Genomic DNA, 21105 nt, shown 5'->3' on the forward strand with positions numbered 1-21105 from the left:
GTAGCTCCTTAACTAAAGATTAATCATAACACATGTTCTCAATGAACTTTAACTGAATCAGCAAAGGGAAGGCTCTGAATCATCTGAATATGTAAAGAATGTTTTGGCAGTGTGAAATTTTGTTCTTAAAATGTACTATTCTGTGTTTGGTGTAAGTTTGTCCATTGTGTATGTAGACACAGGGTGAACAGACAATTTTGTCTGATATTAAACACTGATGTTTAATAATGTGAACGGATTAGATGGGTCTTTGTATATTCAGGTCTGTGTTGACCTGTTAAACCTTTGGCAACTTCAGTAATCATTAAACACTAGCCCCCCCCCCCAATTAAAAGACAAACATTAAAGTATGCTGATAAACTGTACGTGTCCAGTCCACTCTTTCGCCGTAAACAATGTAAATAATGCAATTTTTATAACCATTATTTCTTTAAATGAATCATATTAATGTGATATTAAACCTAATTTTCTACAGGTATAATTTTTCATACTGATAGACTTCAATTCCCTCCTGTAAATATACCTCAAGCTAGAAGAGGCAAATCAATTGAAATCCATATACAATTGATTGTACATGAGTTGTGTTCTTTTGGAAACAACACATAGACACTGAAATGTCCTTCAATTACATATAAAGTAAAAGAAAAAATTTCGAAATGCCATTTTTCAATGGGTGAACACAAAAGTGGGCGAATGCGTTTTTTTCACTTCAGATCATGCGATTTGCATTTTCCATACAATTGCGGCGAGTGGCTTGCCGGTCACATTCTGGTCAGCCAGGGGCAGTAAATCTCGGGTGCGCTGAATGTGCGCGAGCGGGAGGCCAGCGTGGCGGCTGTCGGGAGTGGCGTGAGGTTTTAGGGGGGCCCCCGAGGGCAGATCAGCTGGTCTTGCGTGACCTGATTCGCCAGCTGCACCGTCATGCCTGTTGTGCCTCCAGCTTGCTTGGCAACCCTCCCACAGCTGCGGAGGCTCAGATGTGCTCAGCCTCACGCAGGCTGTCTGTTCTCGTCTCACCCCATTCAATTTTTGTATTCACACCGACAGTATTTGTGTTTCAAACGAGCAGAATTTGTATTGTTTCCAACCATCACTTTTAATTTGTAGTTGCAGATTGTATCAACCTCCTTTTAATTATTAAACATATTTTTAATGGATAGATTTCCTCAGACATGAGTGCAAACTCTGAACTTTAATGCTAAGCACATTTTTTGCATTTAACAGAACATGATTACATCATTGTTTTTTCAGTACATTAATACTTCTCATCCTCATCCTTTCTATGAGGAGTCAATTAGCTTACATCAGGGAGCTGCAATAACACCCTGAGTCATGTCAAATATGTTTACTACACACAAAAAGCAGTCAGTCTCAAACCAGTAAATTTGAGACCGGGATACTCATGTATGAATTCACATGAGCAACGATAACAGCCAATATAACCTCAAACTGATATTTTTGACATATGTTCCTCAAATAACAAGTTGAATATTCTTTGATTAGCAGGTTATTAAAATTTTTATTGGAATACATTTGACACAGAATATGGCTAACTGCCAGCAACAATGCAGACCGCTGTGGTTTCATTAGGTTCACAGGAAACTGGAGCATCCCAACCTTCTGTGCCATCAACTCTATAAAACTTTTTTTCTCATTAATCGTCAAAATAACACTTTGAAGCCTGAAAATATTGGACGCCATGCTGTTCATGACTCTTGACCCTCAAAAGTCCTGATCCAACTCAAATTAAATCTATTATGTATTCATTAAAAGGTCAACTAATGCATTTGTGGGTAGTTCAATTATGTTTAGTACCACAAGGATAAATTATTCGATTTCCAACATAAACCAAATGTAATTATTTTTTAATGATATAGAGAGTTCAAGAGATGTTTTAATTATTTCAGTACTAGTCCAGTGTAGAAGGACACACTGGACTAGTACTTCACTCTAAATAGTTCAATTGAAACATTTTTTTCACTAGAACTATCCCTTCTTTTCTCGTTATTTCTATTTCTTGATGAGTAAATTGTGCACCGACCCATTATTTCATAGATTTGAATTATTATTATTATTATTATTATTATTATTATTAATAATAATAATAATAAAATAATAATAATAATAATATATTCTGAGCTCAGTTTATTCCCAGCAGACATTGATGATGAAATTTCCATAATTTGCAGCTGCCTGTGGAGCCTCCTATAGGACATTTTGCAAAGTCACATTACCTTGGCCAACCAAACCTTCTTGGTGCTGTCTAATTTCTCATTTTCTTTCTTTCATGATCCCACAATTTTCGTTGTTCTGTTAATTTGGAGTCCTATTCCAAATCTACAGGTCTCTCACAATGCTGCATAATCTTGTGTCACTTTATGACCAACTTAAAAAAAAAAGGAATCAATTTTAATGAAAGGTCAGTATTAACAATGACATAAAACCTTTTAAAACCTCCCACAATAGACACTCACAGAGCTACATTAATATTTATAATGACATAAATTAACTAATATAGGCTGTCAAACAGTTTTCTTTTCTATTACCCATGTTCCAAGTGAAATTATGATTATTAAATTACACTTATTTAATTAGTTTCTTAAAGTTCCACAACTCTGAGTAACTTTGAGTAAGAACGGACAACAGAAACTTCAGTCGCAAATGCAATTACCATTTGCTGTTGAATTCTGACAGGGTTATTACTGGTTGGAAAAAAAGAAGCAATAGCAAACTGTATATTATTTTTTCATTCTCAATATGGGAAAACTTTTGAAATCAAACTTATTAACATTTGTGTTAAATTATGGGCCGAACAAAGAAAAAACATTTCCATTTTTGTTTTGACAAATTATGCACACTTGAACAAGTAAAGGCAAACACAGAGTTTGAGCTTTTGGCATTTATATGCTCCCATTTATTTGCACTAAACTGAGGTTATTTTTCCCTGCAGGGAAATTATATTTGTCCCAGCATGCTGTATGCAACATCAATAAAACAGTACAAAAGAGAACTTTATAAAATATAAAGACTGATTTAACATATAAACTACATTTAGTAGGCAAACATAATGGTTCTTCCAGACCTTGTTGAAATATTGTAGTGCATTTTGTTTTCCAATTTAGAAACGTTCTGAAGGCTGTTGGAAAAAAATATGCACCAATTTAAATCCATGAAAAATTGTATGTATCCCTTTAAATCCATTATGTTTGTCCTTATCTAAGCCAGTCAAGCACCTCTTCTGATTTTAACAGTACAGGCCAAAAGAACTAGGCCACCTGTGGTTTAAAAAAAAAAAAAAAAAAAACCTTAGGCAGAGAATTCAGTTAATTTACTTTTTAAAAAACATTTCCTTAAAAATAACCTTAGACACAACTTTCCTCAAAATAGCCTCCTTTGGCTTTAATTACAATTAAGAAATTATTGGAAGTCTATCCAATAATTGCACATATGGGAGTGGGAGGAATGTGGAGGGATTGTTAAATTGACTGACATCTTATCTAGCCTAAGCTTGCCGTCTAAACCACAGGTGCAGCCTCTGTTGCTAGACCTGCTCCAACGCCCAAGCTTCATAGAGCTGCCAACAAACACCTGGGGTGGCTCACACGGTCTGAGATGCCCTTTACTGAGCCTTGGGTGGCAGGCCAAATGAACGTCAGCCTGATATTGACAGTATGGAGACCAGCACAGGCATTTTCATTGGTTCTACCCAGGCCTCGCCACAGCGTAGAGGGCACTTGGTGCTATAGCGACAGCAAGCTGCTTAAAAGACATTGCAGCAGAAGAGAGCCAGATGGAAGCCAACCTGTAACTGCAAGTCCACCGTAAATCATTACTATCCAGTGCCTTTCCAGTCTTATATTCCACCCTACTCTCTCCCAGATCACACTTTAATGGACCAGGGCTGCCCCAACACACCCCACATCAAGCTGCTTTCGAAAATTGAGGGTGATTCCAGTTTCACAACTAGGCAGAAATTCCTTTCCCGATCGACCAGATCAACCAGCCACTGGCGCAAACTGGAGCACTCCTGGAGGGCGAAACTTAGCCACTCTGGGTGCGGTAGGAGGGTCTGGCACAAGAGGGGGCAGAGGTCCAGAGCAGCCAAAAGCCGCCTCTCAGACCTCCACACCAAAGTGTTCGCCTGCCTACAGGACCTCGGGCACCCCTGCTCCATTAACGATCTCTACTTTCAGCACATCGCAACAGGGGCATCTTTCTGGTACCACACCAAGGAGGTATGACATGTCAGACCCCCAGAATGAAGGAACCACACACTCAAATGGAACTAGGAACAGCCAGTTGTGCAGACTATTCAGAATTCACTGAAGGGCGCGGTTTGAAAATAGTACCTTTGTGCCAACAAATTCTGAGCAAGGTATGAGCCAACTAATGTAGTTTCATGAGTAACATCCGAACCCAGGTCAACTAAACACCACAATTTTACATTTAATCCATTTACATTAAAAGCTTTGCTTTGTGTTAAATTTAGTTGGTAAAGGTACAATGTGAAATTTTTGCCTCAGCATTTACTAATCTGTCATACATTTTATGGCTCCATCCTCCCACCATTTTTAATTGAGTCAATTTTACTCAATTTAAAAAACCTTATACAATACACTAACCCTTTCACCCAACATCAGCTTAGCAGTTAGTATCCCGGCAAGGGACTCATTGCAGTATAAAGCCCCATTAAACCAGACCATCAACCATAGACTACAGCTATGGCTCCCAGCTATTCTATTGGAGGCTCATTGCAAGACATTATCATGGGGTTGAATAACTCTAAAATGGGGCAAAAAAACATTTAAAGTCTGAGAAGGATCAGCAGGACCACGCAACACAGGAATAATTTGTCTCCTTTGGGAATGTAACGACAACCATGAACAATACTAGAAACATGGGGGGGGGGGGGGGGGCTGCGTATTTAGTACCGCAGTACATTGTATCCAGTCTTAGAAACGGTACTGAAGGTAGTCAAATCTCACGCTGCATTATTAATAATTTTATTCATGTTTGAGCATGCAACTAAGGTTGCAGGGGTTTGAGTCACCTGATGAACCACAATAAAAAACAGTTTATTAAAAAATATATATATACTTTATTACAAAAATACAAAATTACATGAGCAAAAGGCTATCCAGCAGCCTTCATTGTTAATAAAATTAAAGCACCCAAGCTCCTCCAGTGTCCATAATGAGCCTGAAAATGAAGGACAGGTTAATGTTAGACTGTTAACTGTACCATGAATTCAGTGCAACATTACACAGATCACTTCCAAAGGCTGGCTAACTACATAATTTACTGTACCAGACACGGAAGGAGAAGGGAGGACAAAAGCCCCACTGGGTTCTATACAAAGCCAATGAAAGGAAACCAAGGACACTGAATGGGACACACAGGCCCCAGCAGTGCAAATAGCACCATTTACTAGGACTATGCAACATGGATGATGCTGAGCTATGGCAAAAGCTGTAGTGCACCATGGGATTTAGCACTAGCACAATGAGATTTAATCCTTGAACCCTGCACAGTGCACCATAGCACTCATACTGGGGGGTGGGGGGGATCTAACAGTTCTCCTGAAAATGGAAAGGGGTGGGTTACGTACCTTCTTTGCCAACAGCTCTGCCAACCGTGACATCACCCCACGAGCAGCCTCCTGATCAGAAACCTAATAAAACAAAACACCGACCGTCAGCAACAAGCGAGGGCTAACAAACATTCAGAAGAAACATTAGCAAGGATTAGATTTGTCAAAGCCGTGACACAGTTCTAACTAAACTGCAAACAAAACGATCTTAAACACGGTTCAGTGCCAGGCCTCATACCAAACTACTCCAACTAATTTGCATGCATTACCACACTAGCAGTAAACTACATTTACTGGTAAAATATTTCCAACCAAGTTCCCAGAGGTCACTGGGTGCATTGGCAGCATTTATGTGCAATGACACTAGCAGTAAGTTTGTATCAACCAGGCAGGCTCTTAACAGCAAATCACTGGTCAGATCCAATACTTTCCCCACTTCCACCCTTTCCCGTGTCCTTTAGAATGGGACACAAGCCACAGTGGGAATCGATACTTTTAAATGCAACTTGATGTACATTGTAGCAGTTTCACTCCAAGCAAACCTGCTGTCTGACACAAACCCCGCCTCCAGTTACTCTGCCGTTCAAACATTACAGGTACAAAGTTGAAAAATCTGTTCTTACCTACTAGCATGGTATAAAAATACCCTTTTGTAGCTGCTGCTTGCTAGTCTTACAAGAGCAACCTTCTGTACTCAAAGACTGTCCCCTGCTTCTCTGGCTCCTTGCGAAGATCTTGCTATGTCTCTCCCTCAGCTGGCCTCCAAGGCTAGCCTCACGCTCTGCAAGTAAGCTAGCCTCCAAACAGCCATGGTGACTGCGAACCAGCTATGAACCTGGGAGCAAGTCTGCCCTGCATTCAAAACACCCTCCCCCCTCCTCTGTAGAGTACTAAACCAGATTTCCTCAAGACAGATGCATGCCTGACTGGAATTGCAAGGGGCTGGCCAATCAGCACTGAGGCACTACAGTTGGGACTGCTAATGCTGTACAGTGCATTTTCATCCAAATGTTTTTACTAGAATGAGCAGGAATACTCATGGTTGCCGATTGGGGGCTGTACTGTTAATATTTAGCTGACGATTAACAGAACAGCTGGCTATCTGAAATTGAACTTTGACACAAACAGCCCCAACCACTACAGAACCAACTTTTGGCTACATGTGAATCTTCATCTGTTGAATTAGAATTGAGAGGTCCAAATGAACTAATTTACATCTGGCTGTAAGGAACTACGATCTCACCCCTGACTTGAAAAAGTTAAATGCACAATGTAAAAAAGAACTGAAAGATGGTTTATTTCAACTTGATCTCTTGCAGTTACATTTAAAAAAAACCCACCATATTGGTGTAAAGGGGAGAAAACAAAACCAAAAAAAAACACATAAAAGTAAAATGCACAATGTAAAAAAGGACTGAAAGATGGTTTATTTCAATTTGATCTCTTGCAGTTACATTTAAAAAAAACCCCACCATATTGGTGTAAAGGGGAGAAAACAAAACCAAAAAAAACACAAAACCTGGGAATGCTTTACACTTCACAAAAAAGCAACTATAAACTAATCGTGCTTGACAGCATTTGACAAACACTTGTTTGTTTGAAGCCCCACCCCTCCCACATGATTTTTTTTTCCTTTTCTTTTTCTTCTCTAGTTTATTGTACATGTCTCTTCATGTGACAGCTGTAAACTGCCACGACTGTGCTTGGCTGAGCAGATCTATGGCTGTAAGCCTGTCGTTTCCCTGTCACCTCTCTTGCTCTCCTCTCCTAAGTACTGAGTCCTGTTGAACAATACGGAACAACATTGTTAAACCGTGCAGTGTCCTCATTAAGAAAGCTACATCATGAGATCTTAGGCAGGAGCAAGCCTTCGTTTTTTTTTTTTTAACAAACTCATGACTGGACAAGAGCCAACCACAAGAGCGGTTTTCAACCGCTGTAGTGTTGGAAACTTGTGATCAAAGCCTTTTTTTTGCCGAGTGGCCAATTTTGACCAGGATGATGAGATGGTGAAGGCTTGCTGCTGGATCCCCCAAATTCATTGACTTCACTAAAAACACAACAGTTGTTCTAATGAGTAGCGCACAATATCACTGTTTGTAATGATAGCCCTTGCCACTGTCTCCATTGGGAAAGCCAATAGTCTATACAACTTGTACTTGGGAGTAGTCTGAAGTTGGCGCTAGGATAAGCTATGTGGTGGAAATGACAAGACTAACAGGCTAACCGGGTGGTTGCATTTCCAGCACTTACCTTTTGTTCAGCTAAAACCGCCGACCTCCAGAACCACCGCCGTAGCCCCCACCGCTGGAGCCGCCACCGTACCCACCTGCGGAACGGCCAGCGACCTTGTTCATACCGATTCAATTCCACACACCGCCCGCCAGCCAGCCAGAGAGGCTTTCTGAAAGGTTTTGGCAAGAAATTTATTTTGACTTACCGCCATATGGGCCCCCGCTGTTCCTGCCGCCGCCGCCGCCACCACCACCACCACCGAAGTTGCCTCCCTTCATCGGGCCATAGCTGGAAGATGACTGGGAGTTGTAGTTGCCAAAGTCGTTGTAGTTTCCACCACCCCCAAAGTTTCCTGTACAATAACAATTTTTTTTAAAAGTCACCAAAAAGTGTTTTGTAAAAAGTATCTGAGCTCAAATCATGCTGTGGGGGGGACGAACACCTGAAAAAAAAGGAGCAAAAACATTACTCACCACCTCCAAAGTTTCCGCCGCCACCACCGCCGCCGCCGCCATTGTAATTGTCGTACCCTCCATTTCCTCCATAACCACCACCCTGGTTGCCATATCCTTGTCCACCACCGTATCCACGGTTACCACCGTAGCCAGGGCCTCCACCGTAACCACCTGAGGGAGAAAGGAAACCGACCTATTAATCACAGTAACACATACACGTTCCAATACCACGCAGCTCTAATATGTGATGCTAACAAGTGAAGAGGCTGTGTAAAATGCTCACCATCGCCACCAAATCCATTATATCCATCTCCACCACCATAGCCTCCACCTCCTCTTCCTCCAAAGCCACCTAAAGAGACAACACAGCTCAGCACCTCAAACCTTTTTGGAGCTAAAGAAACTGTTCTACAACAATGGCGTTCATAGCTTCCATGCTAGTTCAGTTAATACGTAAAATATTCTACGAAATAATATTTCGGAAAAAACGATCAACTCCTAAAACCGTATTAATGACAAGCGCTCATTTCAATTCAGGCAGGACCATGTCTTAGTTATAATACAACAGTCCTGGACCATGACGGCAAAAACCAATTACCTCCATATCCACCTCCTCTGCCGAAGTTCCCAGCTCCTCCACCACCTCGTCCTAAAAACAAAGACTTTTGAGCGTACACATTCACTGAACATGGAGTTTTTTTTCCCCCCAGAAGCACACCAACAAATACTCCCTTGTGTTTAAAGCAAACAAGCCTTTTCAGCAAGGGGTTTGCTGTGGCACTGATGAACGCACACTGCCTTACCCCTCATGTTCATCCCTGCGCTGGTCATCTCCTGCTTCGAAAGCGCTTTCCTGACTTCACAGTTATGGCCGTTCACGGTGTGGTACTTCTGGACTAGGGTTAGGAAAGAAAACGAGGTTTCAAAAAACAGCAGGGCAAACACCTAATCTACATCCCAGGTAACAAAACATTCTCACAATGTTGCTTCCATGTCGTGGCAATGTTATAATATTGACAAAACATTTGAGTAATATCTTGAGAACACTTAACTGGGATATTCCTCTAGCAGCACCTTAAATAAACAATACACAGTGACAGCGCAGTTAGCCAATGCTGCACATCAAACATTTTTTAGCCGATTTGTCCAATCCTATCCATTTCCGTGAGAACTGATCTAGCCTATAGCAGAATGGCATTAAAATTCACTTACTGACAATCCTGTCCACTGAATCGTGATCGTCAAACGTGACAAAGGCAAAGCCCCTCTTCTTGCCACTGGCTCGGTCTGTCATGATCTCGATCACTTCAATCTTTCCAAACTGATCAAAGTAGTCGCGCAGGTGGTGTTCTTCGGTGTCTTCTTTGATCCCCCCAACGAAAATCTTTTTTACCGTCATGTGAGCACCCGGCCTACATGAATCCTGCAGAAGCAAAACATGTATTTTCAATTAATCCAGAACATGCTAAACAGAACTCTGACCTTGGGTTGCGTGCACTGAACATCGAGGCTGCTCACCTCTCTGGACACCGCCCTCTTCGGCTCCACCACCCTGCCGTCCACCTTGTGTGGGCGGGCCTCCATGGCCGCGTCCACCTCGTTGACCGAAGAGTACGTGACAAAGCCGAACCCCCTCGACCTCTTTGTGTTGGGGTCCCTCATTACCTGAAAGATGTACGAGTGTGAATGGTCGCTCTGCACCAAGTCTGCACAAAAAAAAGGTATTGTCCCCACAAAACATTCACTCACCACGCAATCTGTAAGTACACCCCATTGCTCGAAATGGGCTCGCAGACTCTCGTCCGTCGTTTCAAAGCTTAGCCCTCCAATGAACAGCTTCCGGAGCTGTTCTGGCTCACAGGGGGCCTGAAAAGGGATTTTGATTTCAGTGGACGACTCATGTTATAGCCACATAGTAGCCACAAATCATAGTAGCCACAAATCAGGATAACATTCATTCATAATTTGTGCAAAACCTTAAATTCAACAATCTAAACCCACAACTGGAGGAGCACTGCAGATGACAATCTAGGAACCTGGAGTACAAAAGCTGCAGGCTGGAACTCTGCACGCATGGGGGTGGGGTGCAGCTCGTAGGCCATTAGCGTGCGACGCCATGTTTGAACGCTCTCAGCCAGCTAGTCTGAGACAAAAGACTTTCTACTGCAGCCGAGCGGAAATGTCGATAATCTCGAATAATTATACATATGAAAAATGCCAACGAGCACGATACAACATGGTATATTGGAGAAATTACAGAAACTTTGCTCTGCAGCTTTTTCCATCAACCACGGGCCTGTAAAGGTTGTGAAATGGCGGAGCAGAAGATTCCATCGCGTTGCGCAAATCAGCCATTTAGCTTCCGATATCGAAACAAGAAATGTAGAATTAAGTCCAATTTACAGATACTGTTTACTACAAATACTGTTTATTTTTATATGTTTATAAACGTCAGCGTACCAAGACGGGCTTCATATTGCATTTCAGCACCGTTACCTCGCCACCTAATGAAATGGCCTGTAACGTTAGATCAGGTCGCGTAGTTGATTCGGTTAGCTAGGCTAGTAGCGAACAACAAATAAACTGCATCGTCTTTAAATGCAATATAATTTCCCACCTTAACCATGAATTAGCGTGCGTTTTAAAAAACGAAATTATGAGCCGAAACATTATTGGTTACAACACCGATACTAACCTCTTTAGACATATTTTAATGTTTCCGATTACGACGTCAGACGCAGAGAATCCAAGGTCGCGCCTGGAGTGAAGGCTCTGGAAATCCTGAATATAATCCGCTTTTAGGCCCGCCCCTTTGGTTCATCAATTGGTTAGTTCTTCCCGCTAAGCATCGTATTCTACAAATTGATTGCACAAATGGTTGTCCGTCACGAACTGGTGACGTTTTAAACCCAAACCAGTCTGCTTGAATAATTTTCCAAGACCCATGACCGCAGCAAACAGCGTGGTCGCTGGTCATAAGTCAATAATGTGAAAATTCGGACCAAAGTGGGCGTTGTATGAGACTCTGAAAGTATTTAACAATTATATTCTTACTGTAAATACACATCTTTACTATTATTTATCTTAAAATTTCAGCCGAAGTGAAAACTTCATTTGAAATGTTTTAAGTACTAATTTTATTATTATGAATTTGTGTGCAAGGGAGACTTACTCCAAGCAGCAGATAGGTAATTCACAGCAGCCATGTCTTTCTTACCAGCATGTTCAGCAAGATACGTTTCATGAAGCATTCTCAAGTTGAAACGGTGCTAAACTGAACATCCAGTTGAAAAATGAATTTATGGCCTGTTTTCAGTGTGAAACGGCACAGAACATTGTAATATGAATAGCAGGCTTTATAAGCAACCAAAGCATTTCCACCAGTCATATTCTAAAATGAATAGTTCATTTGCTGGAATTATTTTGAAATTACTTCATTTTTAGTGATTGGCTCAGGCAATTTTTGTGTGAGAAAAAAGAGGTTATTGTACAGTCACATTTTGCATTCAGAGGTACATGAGAATATCACCTTATTACATTTCCAAAAAGATTGTTTAAAACTTATTTTCAGTTGGAAGTATTTCCTATGGCATAATGTACCCTGAGGTCCCTGCACTCAAGGAAAGAAGTACAGGCACAATATAAATGGAAATTTATGTTTATAATCGTGAATACACAGTATTACATGAACAGGTTTATATGTACAGCCTCTGGTAAAATAACATCACCGAACAAGCACGCTTTGGAGTTACTTAACGTGTTCTTTTTTTTGCCTGTAAATACCGCTATTCCAGGCATGGCAACAACAGTATCACTACAGTTTAATTTGAACATAATAATAATAATAATAGTAATAATAATAATAATAATAATAATAATAATACTATTTCATTTAATTTATAATGCTATTTCATCAACAGTCTTAAAATGCCACCTGTTTTATGACTTATATTCAGAAGATTTTGTGATTAAATGCCATGATTGGGAATTTGGTAAGGATATAAAGTAACTGAGGAAAACACTCATGCAGAACCTTCATTTTAAAGTATCAGTCTATCTGGAAAAAAAATAGTTTCCACTTTGTCCTTCTTTTGAAGTAAATCAAACCAAGTCCACTGCAACCAGCTACTAGCACAAAATGGATCTAGGGCTATAGCAATTGATGTTACTGTGAACACAGACAACTGGCCATAAGGACATGATTTTTTTGAAAAAGACTGAAGATTTAGGTAAAACTAAATCACCCATGGTACTCCTACTAATTGTTTGCTGTTATCAGAGATGGTAGCACACGATATCTATCTTCTGTGTTCATCACCGTACAGTTTTTAGAGTGAATGCCATTTGAAGCAGTTTAGCATGAGGCATATAGCTTATTGTAATCAGGGCCCTTCAGCAACAGGAGAAAGACAGCTGAAATGGATGATTACAGACTGCAAATAAACCAAATGGAAAAACAAGGTGGAACATGATGTTAATGTTGGAAAAGTAGTAAATGGTTAGTAGGCTCAGCCACTTGATGAGAACTCATTGCTCTAACACAAGAAAATGCATTACAACACACATTTAATAACCAATATGAGATCATTTATTGACCTTAATTTGATTTCAGTCTTACTTGGGATACCAAGTTAGATCCTGCTTTTAAACAACAGGATAAGTAGATTAAAATCATTCACCATTTACAATTTAAGCAATTACACAACATAAATTAACATGAATTAAACAGTTACATAATTCTGTGTCACTGCCAAAAGGACATGCCTGGACTGTATTATAATATTATAATATAATTCACAGGCCATCCTATTTCTTTTAAGTGTAAGACATTCCAACAGCTATTTTCTTTATTTTATATATATATATATATATATATATATATATATATATATATATATATATATATATATATATGCACGCACGCAGACACTAATTAACATCAGGAAATGGGCTTGACAATGCGAAACATTGAGCAAGCCATGTTCATTCATGAAACAGACGCCTTGTTGCACCGCTTTTGTTGTTTTATTTATATGCATCAAATAACTGATAACATTATCTTCTATGATGCAGGGGCCAATGAACTATTCGTACGCATGCGCGATCCGCCATTGTGTATTTTGGCGGGCGCGTATCTATGTGGCCAGGAGTGGGGAGAAAAGGAAACCTCAGTTAGTCATTCGAGACTAGGGGACGAAGTGGCAAGGAGCAGGTCACGCCGGACCGTCATCTCTAGGTGAGTTGAATTAATCTCTAGACTGGACACACCTGTAAATGGGAGAGACAGTACGGTTAATTATTACAGATTTAATACACTCCATTGATTAAACTGGCATGCAACCTTACGTGTTCAAAGCATTACTTATGAACAGATGTTTCGAATGGGTACAGAAAAAGACATGGGGCTCGAGGATTGCACAAGGGAAAGTAGGTAGGGTGAGTACAAGTGAAGGAAGTAGATTGAGTGACGGTTGGGAAGACCAATCAGCTGGCGAAATCGGGCTGGGCGACGCAAAACCTAAACGAATTCACAAATCATCGAGGAGGAAGAAGGAGGGATTTCCTGCAGCAGATTTATTTCATTGCAGCCATGTGTGTTTGTTGTCTTCGTACAGCTAATTGGTATATATACTCACGATTTCTTTTAATGTAGATAGCAAAAATCGTCAATAGTAATGCGGTCTGTAAAAATATATTTGTTGTAACTATTAAGCAGAAACTTAATGCTGACCGTTTCCATTTTGTTGGTAGCAAAGTAACATTAGCTGTACACAAACCTATACCTAATGCTGACTGGCTGGCTAAATATAGCTGCCCATGTACCGAACGTAAGTTATAGCATCATCATAGTAACTACCGAATGATGGGGGACCCATGCGAACTTAATAGCATACACAGCGAGATAAGTGGCCTTGTTTAGTCAAGTGTGTTGAGGTGTTTCAACTGTGACAATGGTGTACATAGTTGCATGCACAAGTATACACGTATGTGCTATTGTGCAACAATTCTCATGAGATTCGCGGAAAATGCATGAGCTTTTACATTTTCAACAGTTCGTCGCTTGATAGCTATTCATGGGCTGGGCAAATGAACAACCTTTAGAAACATGGCAATTGAAGCACAACCTGTCGAAAGGCATGCGTCCATGTGGCATGGGAAATAGTTCTTGTCTTTTCACTGGTGGTGGTGTGGTGGGGGTGGAGGAGGTGAGGGGGTTGGAACCAGGTTGGAATGTACGGTTTAGTGGCAGAGGGGGAGGAGCAGTCATTCTAGCGAATAATAGGACGGTTGACCAGCTTAAGGTTAAAGCGGTAATTAGTATAAGATCTAACAACACCGGGGGTCCTGACGTACGAGAAATACCAATCTAAAACATAATTCGTTTCAGGGCACAATATTAAAAAGTTTACATCGGAAGGGCACATTTGTGACATCAGGCAATTTTTCCAAGTGTTATCTAGACTCTTATGTTGACCATCCACATCTGCAGCTGTAAGTACTTGATGCTCACGCAGGTGAATTAGGGACTGCTGTTTCACCTGCGTGAGCATCAACAACTCCACGGTCCTTTTCCCAAGAAGATGTGCATTATACAAATGCAAGAATATTTTGTTTTACATAAACTATATAAATGTGTGAATCACAAAAATAACACTAATATAACACTAATAATGGTTATCTACTCCCATAGCTAGAATATACTGTGTACCCAGAGATAACAGTCTACTGGCAAAGCCAGAATGCATTCCTGGAGAAAAATAAGAATGCATAAACAGATAAATAATTCTTCTCTGGCAAGGACAGGGTGCATACTAAAGGACCGTTATCATTTACGGTTAAGCAATTTAAATGACATTGATTGTTTTTAAGTCTACTCTTTGAGAGTCTATATCAGTTTCCTGACGGCAAAATGTGATTATATCTCAATTGATTGGGTTTTAGACCCTTCTTGTGTTATTGCCATGGGAGTTTTCTGACTCCTTAGGTAAAGTTTAAGTCTGATTCCACAAGTTTAAGGCAGGGCAAAATGTTTGGGGATGGACCGTTCGTAAGATTTGAAGTGACACACAAACTGGCCTTAACCAAAGTGTATTTTTGTTGTTGTTTGTTTTGTTTTTGTTCTTAGTGTCTTGCGTGAGCGCAGGCTTTCCTCCATCAAAGCGGCTTCCCGTGTTGCCCCGGCTTCGAATCAGAGCGGCCCGCCATGGGAAAGAAGACACCGAGGCGGCCTGAAGACGAGGCAGGGTCTTCGGAGGAGGAGGAAGAATACGTGGTGGAGAAAGTCCTGGACCGGAGGGTGGTGAAGGGGAGAGTGGAGTACTTCCTCAAGTGGAAAGGTTTTTCAGAGTAAGCCTTCCATGGTTCTACAATGCTTCCATTTAAGGAGCATTTGCTCCTGAACACTTTTTTGTTTTTGCTAGCTGAATGAATAATTTAGGAGCAGGTTTACTAATTGGGATGCATTAGAGTGTTCCAAAATTTTGCAACATAGGAGAACATGTGCTCCTTGGAAAAAAATGTTAGCGTAGCAGTATGGTGCAGTGTTTGAAGAACTAGGCTTGTACCTTGGGCTTGAAAATTGGAGAGAGAATCCCAGGCGTGGCCTCACTGTGGTACCCTTGAGCAAAGTACTAAACCTAAATTTCTTCTGTAAGTTATTCGACTATAGAAATGGGTCAATTAAAAAAAAAAAAAAAAAAACATGAAGTTGCTGTTGCCAAGAGCATCTGCTAAACAAATAGATAATATCCTTGGGGTTTTATCTAGTTGAGAGGATCAGCAATTAGGACGCACATTCAGTTTAATTGACACAGAGGGGCAGTGTTACAGATGCACTGCTGCCAAATAGTTCTCTATCACTGGAATGATATGCAGTGGGATTTCTGTGTGCACAGAACGGGAGCAATTAGCCTGTATCATATATGCAAGAGGAAATAACCAAGAAACGTGGTGAGAATGTGCTGCAGCATCAATGTGTTTGTTTCTGCTATAGCCGTTTGTGCCACCAACGGACTCACTACGTAGCATTAACTGCAATGCAGCCTATAGTGTAACTTAGGGGTGCCCAACAAGGGCTAGCCCATTCTAGGTTTTAATGCCATCTTCTGCTCTTAATTATTTAATTGGCTTGATCATATCTTGATCTTACATTTGCATAAGCACCAGCTACAGCCATGGACTGCAAGTATATCCTAAAGATTTTATTGTGCTCCAGTAAAGGAGTGAACCAGCGTACTTTATAGAGCTTTTCGGAAAACTAAAACTAAGGTAATTTGTTGGTGCAAAAACCAGCATGCAGACCAGCCCTCCAGGACCGGAGTTGTGCACCCCTGGGGTAAGTAAACGAAAAACTGCGAAAGTATTATACAAATGCATGACCTGAGTGGCTAACATTACACATCTTTGCAGAAAACACAACACCTGGGAGCCAGAAAAGAACCTGGATTGTCCTGAGCTCATTGGCAATTTCCTGAAGACTTACAAGAAGGGCGGGGATGGAGATGGAGATGGAGATGGAGATGGCGCCCAGGCCAATAGCGCGGCATCGTCAGTGGGGCGGTCCTCTGCCACCAAGAGGAAGAACTCCACTGAAGAAGAGGAGGGCGCCAAGCTTAAGAAGAAAAAAGAGGTGTGTCCAAAAGGGATAGGAAGACCATAGACGTTGACTGTGTTTACCTGCGAATGTTGCTTGTTTGCTCAGGCTTCCTGCCGGCCATTGAACACATTGAGAACTTGGACAATGTTGAGTGCAGAAGATGCTTTGTGTCGGTTTAGGAAGGAGGCGGATTTTTCGTACCGTACATATCCTGTACAATGAAAAACCAAGCCCCTTAGCTTTAACTTTAAAAAACTATTTTTTTAAAGGTCCTTGGAACTTGATTAGAGCGGTGGTTATATTTCCCAGAAGTGACAATTGATTATTTTCTTAATATTTTTAAAAAGTTTTAAACCTGATTATAAGCATTACATTTTAATAAACACTATTAGATTATTGTGACCTGTTCAGCAGATAAGGACAGGGTGGGCGCGTATCCTGCCCTAATTAATATTCATATCTGTTTGAGGCGTCATGTATAAACCATGCCTTGTCACTAGGTTAGAGCAGGTTGTCTCGTGTGGTAACATTAGACCACCAGACAACACAAAAGAAAGCAACATAAGCTAGGCTTTACCATCGTATAGTTAAACCTGCAGATCGTTCAATGTGTAATAACGTTGTAACACTGTGCTGCTGTACACTAACATTAGACTCAACAGCAGTCTCAAACTCCGCACGTTGCACCCAAATAAAGAAAGGCTTTCTTTTTGGAAAAGAAAAAAGTGTATTGATTTTTCTGCATCCAGAGATGGCGCGATGCTAAGGCATCCTGGACCTTTTAAACGAAAGTATACAAGATCATTCATTTAAAAAGGGTCCTTGGAAAATTGTCTGTGAAATACCATATTTTTTCCCCCCTCTCCCAGAATTAAAAGGCACGCTTTGCTTGGCGCACTGTGACTGTAGGTACTGCAGGGATAGTAGTATGCGCTAACAGGGCTTTTCGGCTGTTTTCTTTCTCTGCGTAGGACTGTTTGATTGCACGCGGGTTCGAGAGGGGTCTGGAACCGGAGAAGATCATCGGTGCCACAGACTCCTGCGGGGATCTCATGTTCCTCATGAAATGGTGAATGCGATACAGAAATGATTTTTTATAATGATAGCTTATTATGGTATATCTATTATATTTAATATATTGGACTCATTTGTGTGGGGAAGGCATGGGGAATGAGCACCTTTTCCCTTTCAGCAGTAACTTTGGTGAAATAGTTTTCATGATTTATTCACAGAATAATAATTCCATAATTCTTTATGACCATTATAGAGCGCCTTCACAAAAGCTTTGCCCTCATTGATTATTTCTTGTTTAGCTGTGCTACACAAGTAATTAAGGTACAACTGAAATTAAGTATTTAGTATAGTTTTCTCAAGAGGTCTCATTTTGACCTGTGTTGATTTTTGAATCCACCTGTATTCAATTACATGACTGCAGAATAAATATCAAAGACTTTGTGAGGTCTTGCAACTGAAACGGCAGATCAGTTATGCTGTCAAAACCAAGGAACTGCTGCTGGAAATATGAGCTGCTGTTAGGAGGCAAAAAGCCAGAGAAGGTTGCCAAAAATTGGAAAAATTGGCAAAGCTTTGGACAGCCCAGGAGCACCATGAAGTCCATTGTATCAGAATGGACAAAACACATCCCATCACCCAGGCAACACCATTCCTACCGTCAAGGATTGTGGTGGCAGCATTTTGATATGAGAAAAACGAGAATATCAGTATTATGGAATGGCTCACCCACAACCCAGATGAACAACCCATTGAAAATCTGTGAGAACCTCAAAATGGTTGCCCGCCAAAACTCTCTCTCTAATTTGGCATAGTTGGAGCAAATTTGCATCCAGGAATAGGAAAAAAAATTCAAATGCCTAAATGTGCAAAGTTCATACATGAACAGTTACTTGCTGCCAGAGGTCTGTTTATAAAGTATTGACACTGGGGGGGTTAATGCATTCAAATTTTAAGGTTTAATAGGACAAAATGTTTATTTTCTTATTTTTATTTTATTGGTTTATTTTTCAGGGACAATGCACACCAATCAACAGTCAAACTGTAAATGAGCCAGAGTTAGCCTGAATGGCTAGTTTTCATCTGCTGTCCCTGGCCAGATGTTTAAAAGGTAGCCTAAAATTGAAAAATAAAATAGAATAGTGAATGTGAAAAGTTCATGGGGGTGAATACTTTCTGAAGGACTATATTTATTTGTTCGGTTTAAAGAATTGCAGAATCAGTTTTTCAATTGGCAAGGGAACAAGGCAAAACAAAAGCTAAAAAGTGTGGAGGTTTCATCCAACCAGACGTCTGTGGATAATGTGGTATTTGACCTTTTGCCTGTTTGCCATCCACCAACTTCATCCTCCTTCCCCCAACACAGGAAAGACTCCGACGAGGCAGACCTGGTGCTGGCGAAAGAGGCCAATCACAAGTGTCCACAGATCGTCATTGCGTTCTACGAGGAGAGGCTCACCTGGCACGAGGATGGAGACAAGAAGGAGAAGGATGCCGTGACTGCGTGAGGGTGGAGCTGCCCGCAGGAGCCTATTGAGTTGCCCCAAGCGCGTAACCTGCCCGGAGACGGACGTGTAACACGCTCAGCTCCGCCCGCTGGAACGGAAAAGACAGGTTTTTTAAAAGACTCAAAACAAACCAACAACAGAGGATGCTGCTCTTTTACAGTGTCCGTATATTTCCGTCCCATGTTGAGATGTGTTGCAATCAATTTGAAGGGCCAGCTTTCCATTTTGTTGTACGGCCTGTATTAGAGGACAAAAAGCATGTGGCTTTACAGTTTTGTTCTGAGAGTTGGGATGGACATTTGATGACTGAAGTTTTCTGAGTTTTCTGTTATCTTGTCTTGTAATCTCGTTCTTTCTTTTGATACACAAGGAATAGATTGTGACCGTGTCTGAGTTTGACTGTGTGTGACCTTTGAGAAGCAAGCGATCTTGTTTTGGGGACGAGGTATACTTTTATGCATCTTTTAACTGGACGCATGGGTGTAGAAAGGGAAATATGGGGTGCTTGTGGCATATTTTCTTGGTGTCGACTGGTTTGTCAGTGATTCTGGGAGAGTACTGCCCATCAACACCCTGGGGGATAGAATTGCTTTAGATTTTATTACTTCTTCCTCTGTCTTATGTACTATACTGTTTATGTACTTATGTACTATACTGAGAGTATTTTCTTCTTCTTTCAGGGTTTTCCCTACATTGCATACTTTGAGAGCACTGAAACTAAGTGTGACACAGGACAATATCAAATCATATTTCAAATTAGAAAGAAAAGCTGTTGATGAGCAGGAAATCTTACTTTGATGTGTGCAGCTTCAGGAAGAAAGGGTAAATCCTGGCCCAGTTCTGAATCGTCAGCTTTGCTGTCGTCTGAAAGATACTAAGTGCCGTGTGTCTTTGGCCCTCTAGAAAAGCAATAATAATTTCTGTGTCCGTTGGAATTTCACAAATTTGTGGGATTCTTAAACTACGGCTTTTAAACTGCAATTTCAGCGTGAAAATGGCCACGTCGAACCATGCATTTGCCACGCCCACTAGTGGCTTTTTTCTGAAAAGGAGCCGATAAAGTTGTGTACATAAACTGAACATATAATCTATGGTGTGTGAGTTTACTGAGCGACCTCTACACATTTTGAATATCTATGCGGCGTGCCACTTCAGGTTGTCCTAGCATCCCTTTTCTGTGACAGATTCAACAGGGTTTTTAGAAATATACGATGTTGATTAATGGTGCTGATTAGTAAAAGGCATACCTGTACCAATATGTAGTTTGAGTGTTGCCATCTTTTTTCCCTTTTTTATGATGTGTATGCCCTCCTACTATCCTCTGGACCCTTTGACATATCTTTCAGACATTTTAAAATATTCATGTTATGTCTTTGGAAGTGTCCACACGTAGACTGCCTGGCACTTTTGATTTTGTATGTTCTTATCAAATTGTAGTAAACCTCATTTTTAACAGCGAAATAAATTGTCTGTCATTAAGTCAGAGGTGGCGTCTGTCCTGTAGAAAGTGTTTGCATTCTTGTGTTCAACGTTCCCTTGGACATTTGGACTTTCAGATTTTGCAGGACTGAATATAGACCGTGAAAATTAATTCAATAACTGACACGTAGCCCAGTTGCTTTTCGAAATGTGGGGCCTTGCTCAAAGGCAGTTTTTGCAAGTCTTAGAAAATCTTTTGTTTCTTGGAATATACCCAGCAGAGGGTGCCAA

The 21105-nt window shown here is 40.8% G+C and overlaps 2 protein-coding genes across 6 annotated transcripts; one reads left to right on the forward strand and one right to left on the reverse strand.

Moving 5' to 3' along the window:
* Positions 1-5074: 5074 nt before the first annotated feature.
* LOC135238446 (heterogeneous nuclear ribonucleoprotein A1-like) lies at positions 5075-11134 on the reverse strand. 3 transcript variants are annotated; one of them, XR_010325120.1, is made up of 12 exons: positions 10976-11134; positions 10030-10146; positions 9799-9945; positions 9493-9703; positions 9084-9176; positions 8879-8929; positions 8564-8632; positions 8299-8451; positions 8031-8177; positions 7844-7919; positions 5609-5671; positions 5075-5199 (listed from the first exon to the last, which is right to left on the reverse strand). XR_010325120.1 is itself a non-coding variant. In XM_064306344.1 (11 exons), exons 1-10 carry the CDS (start codon positions 10985-10987, stop codon positions 7855-7857), a joined length of 1065 nt encoding a protein of 354 aa, XP_064162414.1. In that variant the 5' UTR covers positions 10988-11134; the 3' UTR covers positions 6864-7371; positions 7844-7854. The 3 variants fall into 3 exon arrangements, 1 of the variants encoding a protein (XP_064162414.1); XR_010325121.1 differs by lacking the exon at positions 7844-7919; XM_064306344.1 differs by lacking the exons at positions 5075-5199; positions 5609-5671 and adding an exon at positions 6864-7371.
* Positions 11135-13356: 2222 nt separating this feature from the next.
* On the forward strand, positions 13357-20878 carry LOC135237639 (chromobox protein homolog 5-like). Of its 3 annotated transcripts, none has more exons than XM_064304953.1 (5): positions 13357-13516; positions 15407-15627; positions 16690-16909; positions 17848-17945; positions 19254-20878. In XM_064304953.1, exons 2-5 carry the CDS (start codon positions 15485-15487, stop codon positions 19393-19395), a joined length of 603 nt encoding a protein of 200 aa, XP_064161023.1. In that variant the 5' UTR covers positions 13357-13516; positions 15407-15484; the 3' UTR covers positions 19396-20878. The 3 variants fall into 3 exon arrangements, with proteins under 3 accessions (XP_064161023.1, XP_064161025.1, XP_064161024.1); XM_064304955.1 differs by lacking the exon at positions 13357-13516 and adding an exon at positions 13780-13902; XM_064304954.1 differs by lacking the exon at positions 13357-13516 and adding an exon at positions 13968-14108.
* The last annotated feature ends 227 nt before the right edge of the window (positions 20879-21105 follow it).

This window comes from Anguilla rostrata, chromosome 13, assembly GCF_018555375.3.
Source record: "Anguilla rostrata isolate EN2019 chromosome 13, ASM1855537v3, whole genome shotgun sequence".
NCBI classification, from domain to species: domain Eukaryota; kingdom Metazoa; phylum Chordata; class Actinopteri; order Anguilliformes; family Anguillidae; genus Anguilla; species Anguilla rostrata.